Source organism: Hevea brasiliensis, chromosome 3 (genome assembly GCF_030052815.1).
Source record: "Hevea brasiliensis isolate MT/VB/25A 57/8 chromosome 3, ASM3005281v1, whole genome shotgun sequence".
Classification (NCBI taxonomy): domain Eukaryota; kingdom Viridiplantae; phylum Streptophyta; class Magnoliopsida; order Malpighiales; family Euphorbiaceae; genus Hevea; species Hevea brasiliensis.
Window position 1 is genome coordinate 5,881,438 of NC_079495.1, and position 9,802 is coordinate 5,891,239.

At 33.7% G+C, this 9,802-nt stretch overlaps 1 protein-coding gene across 1 annotated transcript; it reads right to left on the reverse strand.

The window, feature by feature from the left end:
* Positions 1–1,330: 1,330 nt before the first annotated feature.
* On the reverse strand, positions 1,331–8,636 carry LOC110647964 (calcium-dependent protein kinase 20-like). Its single transcript, XM_058143704.1, has 7 exons — positions 7,018–8,636; positions 4,896–5,039; positions 4,632–4,784; positions 4,216–4,331; positions 3,633–3,800; positions 1,756–1,980; positions 1,331–1,660 (listed from the first exon to the last, which is right to left on the reverse strand). Exons 1-7 carry the CDS (start codon positions 7,907–7,909, stop codon positions 1,586–1,588), a joined length of 1,773 nt encoding a protein of 590 aa, XP_057999687.1. The 5' UTR covers positions 7,910–8,636; the 3' UTR covers positions 1,331–1,585.
* Positions 8,637–9,802: the final 1,166 nt, after the last annotated feature.

A 9,802-nucleotide genomic window follows, 5' to 3' on the forward strand; every position in this document is an offset into this window, starting at 1 on the left:
TGAGTGAATCATTAAATAGGCTTGTAAATAGGTTTATTTGTAGAAACATTTTTATTAGTTATTATATTTTATTATATTATAAATATTTATTACTTCATTTGTGAATGTTCTAAAATTAATATATTGTCTAAAACTATGATATAATCAATATATAAAATACATTTATAAAATATAGTCATTTGTAATCTAAATTTAAATTTAATTTTTTATGAAAATTAAGCTATCATTTATATGGGAGCTAATCAAAATTACTTGGTTTGAACTTCATAACTCTAAACTTAGAACTCACTATGGCTGTAAATGAGTTGAGATATTTGAGAGGTGCTTAAGACTCAATTTGATAAAAGTTTAGGTTAGTTTGACCCGTTTTCTAAATGAGTTGAGTTTAAGCTTATTGAAAAATTTTTTGGAGAATTAAGCCTGAGCTTTTCAATGCTCATTTACGTTCTTACATGACAAACATCAAAAATAAAAGCACAAGGGATAGGAACTCACTCCTAAAGACTGTTGAAGCCAAGAAATGGGCGACAATGTTCGCTAACCTTTTAACAAAGACTATTGAACAACTGGGCATTTCTTCCAACAGAGCTTTACAATCAGCCACCAACTTGGAAAACATTCTTAAATTCTATTATTCAAGATTATTAATCTATTTAGCTTTTAGATTGGGTGGTTTCTTTATATGGTATTAGAGCCTCTTAAACCAAGATATAAGAGTTCCAATTCTGAGAAATGGGCAGTCTCGTTTGTTAGTTAACTATTTCAACACAAGATAAATAGGTTTGGGTTTGTTTGTACATCAAATCTAGGGAACATTCATGTGTAGAGATCAGGAGATGTATTAAAGATATGAAACTATTCCTAGGACCCTCACCTACAAGCTTATGCTTTAAGGTTTCTTGACAAAGATGTGCACAACAGACTTCATCAAATCAAGGAAAAAGAACAAAGCTTTACCAATTTATCTAACATCATTATCAAATCACCCATGACTGTGCAGTTGTAATTTTAATCAGCTAAGCAGCTACGATCTAGACCAATTAATTCAACTCTTGATTTTTCGTTTACAACAAGGAATCATTTGAGTGTCTACAACAACAATTTCATTTTCTTAATAGGACAGCTGTATATCCAGGTGTCTCTTATTTTGCCCAGGTGTCTCTGTTTGGTTTAGTGAATATAGCCTTTCTTGTCTGCTTGTTCGGTTGTACCAGGTTTTGCTGGAAATTCCAGAAACATCAAGTAACATATAGTACTACAAACAAAACTATCGTAACAGAAATGTAATTATTAATTATTAAAAAAGGCTTAATTATGAACAATGATGCTCTGAACTTGGAAAACTGAAATATAATCCAACTTAATATACTCAATCATCAACTGAATGGTAAATACAACAAGAAAAGAGTAAAATGAAAAGGACACTCACTCTCTCACGCTTTCTGAAGCCTGCCTGATCTTTACAATTGGATGCATCTCAAATCAGTTTAACTTATGACAGAAATGCTAGTTAGAAGCTATAATATGTTGGCATACCAGGTCAGGTACTAACACTTGAAGCCGTATTCAAAGCCAAGATATTATGTTATTTGGTTCTCCGATCTGACCAACCAGTATCTTGCATCATAGCCACAAATTCACTGTAATCAATGCGTCCATCCTGAAAGAACATAAAAGGTGCAGAATGTAAATCATATGACTGCCGAGACTAAATGGAACAAAAATCAAAGTTGCTAGCAATTGAAAACCATTTACATTATCCTGGTCGACTTCACGTATTAGATCTTCCAGGTGAATATCACCTAAGCCATATTGGTTACAGGCCTGTTGGAGCTCATCTTGAGTGATGTACCCACTCCCATCTTTATCAAAGTATGAGAAGGCTGCAAATAAATGATCCTGCCTGTCAATCTTGTTTAGATGAAGCATTGCTGCTATAAATTCACCATAGTCTATGGTACCACTGTTGTCAATATCTGCCTGAAATTTTTAAAAAAGAAAACCTTAATCAGAAATTAAAAATCAGAAAGATGAGGAAATGCCATTGTTGTCAAATTCAAAGACGATTGTTAAATTTGGAAAGAGTGTTGGTCAAATTACAATTTAATTCATTTTAACTAGCGTTTATATAAGTAATTAGATTGCTTTACAAATCAAAATAACTAGCTAAGTTAATCTCGTAATCCAACCACTTACATTTACTCTTTTTATATTTATATTTTCCTGATGTGGGATTTATAATCCCAACATTCCCCCCTCAAGTGCAACCACATGGAGAGAATGCTGCACTGATACCATGTTAAATTTGGAGAGAATGTTTATAAAATTACAATTTAATTTATTTTAATTTTGGTTTATATAAGTAATTGGATTGCGTCACATTAAAATGACTAGTCAAGTCAATGTTGCAATCTCACTACTTATATTTACCTTTTTTATGTTTATATTTTCTCGATGTGAGATTTATAATCCCAATAACAATCATTTGAGAGATCATAGGTTCCTGACCAGTGATCTTGTAACTTAATTAAAGGCATCTAGTAAGAACTCAAAGAACATAACTTCATGTTGGAAAGTGAGATATTTTGCTGATGGAAATTTCCTGATGATTAATGTGTTAGTTGAAAAAGGAATGGCTCTTTATGTTTGTAGCAAGAATCATAGGAATTACAAGAAGTTTGTCTTAAGTGTTAGGTGTGTGTTTATTAACTTGTGAAAGGCATTCCTTTACCTAAGAAAAGGAGGAGTGCTGGAGCTTTGAGAAGTGTATGTGTGTTGCGCGTGTGCTATGAGCAGAGAGTGTGTAGAGAGTGAGGGAGTGAACTGTGAGAGAAAAATGAAGAAAAAGAAGAAGAAGAAATCTGTTTTTTGTAAATGTTCTGTTTTTTTAAGTAATGAAATATGTGTTTTACCTTTGACAAAAAAAAAAAAAAAAAAAAAAGAAATATGTGTCTTACTCTTTATCTTCAATCTTTTTTCGGTTATTTTAATGTTTGAAGTTTTTGTCTTTGTTGAAGATGATTTCCATCTCCCTCTCCCTTCTGATTTTTTCCAACACTTTTGCCAAAGCAAATAAATTTCTCCATGTCCTCTTCATCTACATTTTAGATTCTAGACTATTTTCTTACAAGGTCTATGCGTATGCACACGCGCATGAATCTCAGTATGTGTGCATGCATCTGCCCCTTTTACCCTTGCTCTTCAAATGATGACTAACCTATGAAAAGCCAAGCCATAATCTTACACGCGAGATTTTCTGTTCTCCCTCCCAGTTAGTACTTGCATTTTAGCCAAACCAAACAATGTATTAGTTAAGATCTGTCTTAGACAATTTCTGATAAAATTGAACCATAAGAAGAAGACTTGAGGCACAGTCACAGTTTTCTAGGTGCTCAGCTAGCTCCATCTCCATCTTTGTTCACAGAAGTTTCAATAACCCTGATCATTTCTACTTGCAAGATCTCAACCTCAAAAAACAGAGGATCTTCATCATATTGCTTCTAACCCAGTGAACAGTTTGCAACACATTTTCAAGTTAAAATAAACAAATAAAAAGAAAAAAAGCTACCATCATCATTATATGCTATAAGCCTACATAAAGATCGGAACTTCAATCTCATATTAGCACTTACTGCTTGCATCAACCCATTGATTTCAGAATCCTTGAGATTAGCTCCCACCCTTTCCAAACCTGTCTTCAGTTCCTCAAGAGTAATATGTCCACTATTGTCTGCGTCTATCATCTTGAACATTTGTTTTAGGCCTGCAATTTCCTCTTCAGACAGGCTTTCAGCAATGACCTGTTTAGGAAAAAAAAAAAAGTTTGGCAGAGTCATCCAGAGAATCTAGGTGATACTTTGACCAAAAGAGAGAGAGAGAATCTAGGTGATAGTATAGTACAAGCCATGAAAGCAGATACTAAGGAACCTCTTTAAACAGCAAAATCAGACAATAATTTTACTTCTTTGTCTCATATATTTTGAAAATTCTCCAAGCAATTCAACCAAGATGCCTCAATAAAAAGGAAAAAGAAGAGAAAATGATTCTATTGAAATAAGTGCTGGGTAAATTAATATCTTGCTGGCAATCATTTCATGAAAATTATACAAACTTTTACTGTGAAATGTACTCAGATGGAAAAGCACCGTTGACAACACTTCATATGATAACTTTTCCAAAATTTTCGTGACTTTTTGAAGCAAAAGAACTACTCACTCGAATGGCAATTTTCTTGATCTTGTTCATGGCTGAGAATTGCTTCAAGCGGCTTAGAACTGCAGAATCAAGAGGTTTATCAGGGGCAACACCATCTACCTGAACCCAAGGGTGGCCTGCAAAAGAACAAAAAGAATGAGTAATAAATTGCCATACCTTAAATCAATAAAATGGAAATGGGTTCTTAACAAACATATAGTTGCTGTCACTTGAGACAAAAACAATAGAATAAAATCTCCAAAAAAAAAAAAAGAATTACAGTGGCCCACAACACAATTTGGCAATACAAAATTCATTCACAATCACAACTAATAAAAGAGAAATCAAAGATAAAAGTATAATTAAATTAATGCTGTATCAAATTAATGCTTTATCTGGTGATAACATAATATTAGATTGCAACAACATGAACTCACAGAGAACTTCATGGGCTGTCATTCGCTTTTTAGGGTCCCTCACAAGCATTCTTCTGACAAGATCTTTTGCACCTTCAGATATATTAGGCCATGGTTCTGATAAGAAGTCTAGTTCACCTTTTAAAACCTGTTCAAATATTCCTTGTTCCGTTTCTGATCCCAAACGTGACACAGCATACCAAAAAATTAGATGTAGCTAGAAATTCCCTAGAATCATTAGAAACTAATAAAATTAGCAATAAAGCTAAAAATTATGCCTCTCACCATCCCAGAAAGGGGGAACACCACTTAATAAAATATAAATGATGACCCCAGCACTCCAAACATCACACTCTGGACCATAATGTTTTCGCAACACTTCTGGGGCTACATAGTAGGGGCTCCCAACCACATCAGTGAATGTTTCACCTGACAGGTTAAGAAGAAAGTTCTTTATCAGATGTGCAAGATCGAGTCACTCTAATAGAGTGAGGATGCAAATACTGTATGCTCACTTAGCTTCAAATAAGCACATGCATTGGAGAAACTGCATCCGATACAAGAAAATTTATGACTTTTGAAGGAATTTAAAGAATTGGAGATGTATCATACAAGACATATCTGCACGCATTGATATGCTTTGCAAAGAAAATTTTACATTTCTAGCATAGTCAATGAAAGGAACTTTATTCTTGCACATAGACATGAAAAGTTGCAAGGGAACAGTATATTTTCACTACCATAGAACATAAGTGGTTCATTCAAAATAAATCTTCAGCAATTAAGTGATATTTCTTCAACCAATATCAGAAGTTGATGTGTTCAAAATTTGACGTCTAATCAAACCCTATTGGGACTCTCCATTATCCGATATGAGCTCTACACAAATCTCTGGCCTTTCTCACTCACATTTCACATACTCTTCATTTTAAATGGATTATTTTTTGTCTAATTTAATTGCATATCTCCAGACGGTTATTCAATTTAATTAAAAAAAAAAAAGAGAGAGGAATTATCACATATTATTATTTTTGGTAAGTAAGAATATATAGCAGGAATTAGCTGAAGACAAACACCCAATTGATCTCCCAAATAATTCTCCTCTCCAATCTTCATTTAAGGATAAGACTAAGGCCAAAAGGCAATCACATAGAAGCTGCAACAAATAACATGATCCATGACGACTTGATATAAATGTGGCATCCACCATATTACATTCCTAAGGAAGAAGACGTACGACCCTCAAATAGGAGTTCTTAGCCACTACCAGATTATGAGCCTTCAACTATTAAATGTTTTCTGGTTGACAATAATTTGCCAAACAAGCTAGACTACAGCCATTACATCTCTCAAAAGTATAAGAGAAATTTCATCCAGAGGCATGTCAGAACTAGTATAACCTTATGAGAAACTCAAAGGAAACATTTGCAACAGTTGGCTTGAAATTGCTTTCTCTAGTCTCAACAAATATACCGCGACTAGATTTCCAATCCTTTGCTTACAAGCATGAGGCAAATGATTGTTCAAGTTTGAAAGATCTACATCACTTGAAAAAATCTAAACTACCACTAGCACTAGGGAGTTTGCTATGAACTACATGCCTAAGCCCTCCTCCTTTAAGAAGTATATTAACGCCACAAAGTTCAGCCATGACTTAAGTACATATATGAATCTACCATCATCTTTATGTTTCCCCTTGCAGAAACTTCTCCAGGATTCTCTTCAGCAGTGCCATCCACATTCAACTTTATCCAACACCTAAACTTTCATGTTTACCATCCCGTTTCAAAATAGCTCATATGGTACCCACCTTGTGTGGTTCATACCCATGCTTCTACTTTCCTTTCCCAACTCAAGATGAAAAAAGAAAAGAAAAGAATGGGAGGAAAAAAGAGGAAAGAGGAAAGAGAAACAGCTTATTTATGGGATGCAGTATCAAGATCAAATAAAAATCAAGCTTTCTTACTTAGGGCTCTATAGATCCAAGAAAGAAATTATAGAATCAAATGGAAAATGATTTTGACCCAATAATTTTTTTTACAAACACATCTATATTTGTCATAATTTCTATCCAAAGGTGAACTGTTAAATCATATGAATTAAACATAATATAAATCAATCTCCACATTACGAATCAATTTGATAGAATTACAGACAAAATTGTAGGCTTGGTCAATGGGCATACCGGTTGTTAAATATTTCTCAAGTCTACATGTACATTTCTTTTATTTGTCCATGAATACAATACTGATTGAAATCAACAAATAAGATGATAGGCAGAACGTATTCCATGTACTTTTACTCCAATAACAATGTTATAGACTTCAAGTAAAGGTTTCTAATTCTAGTCATCGGAAATGTAATACTTGTTACTAGAACTAAAAAAGGTGACAGCTTAGAAGTATACCTGGCCTGAAGAACACTGAGAGCCCAAAGTCTATTGTTTTAAGTGCCGCCTCCTCCTCCTGACTAACAAATAGAAAATTCTCAGGCTTCAAGTCCCGGTGCATAACACCTAAAGAGTGGCAAGCTTCCACAACACCAACTATCAACCTTGCAAGCTCAGCAGCCTTTCTCTCAGTATAATGTCCCCTCTGAATTATTCTATCGAAAAGTTCCCCACCTGCGCAAAGTTCCATAACAACATGAACTGCAACAGCATCCTCATAAGCATCCAAAATTTTTATCACATTTGGGTGACCCTCCAAATGGTGCATTATCTGAATTTCTCTCCTAACATCCTCAACATCCTCCTGCGCAGTCAACTTCCTCTTTGCAATTGATTTGCAAGCAAGCTCTTTCCCAGTTGCCTTCTCAATACAGAGAAACGTTGTCCCAAATTGCCCTTGTCCAAGCTTCCTCCCCAAGCTATATATCTCCTTCAAATTTCCGGTTTTCCTCCCCAACACCGAGCCCGCTTGAAGCCCAGCGCTCGCGCATCTCTTTACATTATTGGGTTTCTTCGGCTTCTGATCCTCCGCAGGCTTATTGATCCCCACATCCCTCATCTCCGGCTTGATGGATTTTTCATGGTCCATCACTTTAGGTGGTGTTTCACTGGTGATCTTAACAGTTTCAGGTGGGGTACTTTGAATTGAGGAGGCATTGTCTTTCTCTGATCCGTTCATAGAACCCTCAGATTGTTTTGATTCATCCTCAGATTTTTTTGATTCATCACCTTTGCTGCTGTTTTCTTCTTCTTTAGAAGGTGGCGGCAGCCTTTCCTCCGGCGGCCGGGTACGCCAAACAGCAGCACTAACAGATTGTAAGAGATTTGGTCCTACACATGTGTTCCCCATCAAAAAAAACAAACCCCAATCTCAAGTCCTTATTAGCTCTCTTCTTTGAAATTTAGCCTCCAAAATATCCAGATTACTGGTTTCTAATGATGCCATTAATAGTGCCCAAAAAGCAAAATTCGCAATTTGGCTCCAAATAACAACAATCGTTCACAAACCCTAATTTGCATCCCTTCTGCCCCGAATGCACTCTTCCAAATCAATCAACGATCTAAATCCTCAAAATTTTACGATAATTCAATCTCCCCTCAGAAAAAAATCAAAGATTTGCTCCCAAAAAATGTAATTTATAATTAATCTGGATTTGAAATTTAATAGTTATAAACATCCAAAGAATTTGAATCCAATCTGATAATTTTACAATAACCTAAAATAATCATGAATTAATCATAAGAAAACAAAATTAAAGAAAATTACAAGAAACGAGAAGCGAGGAGAGATTGAGGAAGTGAAGAAAATGGACTTATCTTACGATCACGGGAAGGAGAAGCAGAGCTAGAGAGATGTAAAGCATGGAATTTACTGGTTCAAGAAATGGAGATCAAAGAAGGCAGAGAGAGACAGAGAGAGAGAGAGAAGCCGAGAGAAATTTTCACATAAAAAGAAACAAATTTTCCATAATTGCATGATAAAACTACGTTAGTGCATGGATTTATGCATGGGATTTTAATGGACCGCCAACTTCATTATCAGATTAATAATGCAGTGACCGTACATCCACCTTCTTCTAACGATACATGTTGCTTCCATACACGTGCGTTCTGAAGGTTGAAACTTGAAAGGAACCAGGTGGTTAATAACTAACTAGCTCAGTTTCTGTAAATTACGAAAAGACTCCTATATTTTGTCTAAATTTGTATTTGGTTCCCCATAAGTTCAAAATTAGTATTTTTAGCCCATGCTATATTACTATTATCGATGAAAAATATAATGTTTTGGAAAAACTAAAATTTCTTCATAGTTTAATAATTCAAAGACTAAATTACAATTGAATTTTGAAATGTAAATTTAAATAATGCATTAATTATTTATATATTGATCAAATTTATTCTTTATTTTTATTTCTCTTTACAAACAACCTAGTTATGTGTAACTAAGGAATTTTACTTATCTTAAGCAATCCTCATGTCTCTTGGCTACGTTATATCAAAGATTATATCATATATCCGATTACTTTATTTAATAATATAAAGAAATTTGATGTAATTAAATAATAATGCATAATATAATAAATTATACTTCAACTAATATATCATTACATAAAAAGTACTCATGATTAATTTATTTCATTTATCATCACATTTATCACCACCATCACTATTATTTTATCACCCTAATAATTACTGTTACCACAATCACCACTATGACCACATAGGCTCCATATCACCACCATTCGGCCATTACAACTACTGTTGTCACTATCATCGCTACTCAACCACTATCATTACCACCATAACTCTCACTCTATCATCAACACCACCAATGATCATCATCGCCATAACCATCATTGCCACTACAACTATCATTGTTGCCCTTTTTTTATCATCCGATTTCCAATTATTATAATCATTATTAATTATTATTAACACAATGAATAAATTAAATATTAAAAAAAATCCATTATATTATATAATACTTATTTTTTATCTTACTATAAAAAATAAGAATATAATTAACCTTAATGCATCCCATTTTCATCATTTTTATTACTTTTCACTGTTTGGTATGATATTTTGTATAATTTTTAAAATTTAAAAAATTAATCAAAATTCAAATTTTAATTTGAAAAATTTGACTTTTAACATTTAGGTAGTCACTATAAGATAAACGTGGCTTACCAATGGATTTTTGTAATGAATTCTGCAACTAATTTTTGATTTCATTGCAATTTTG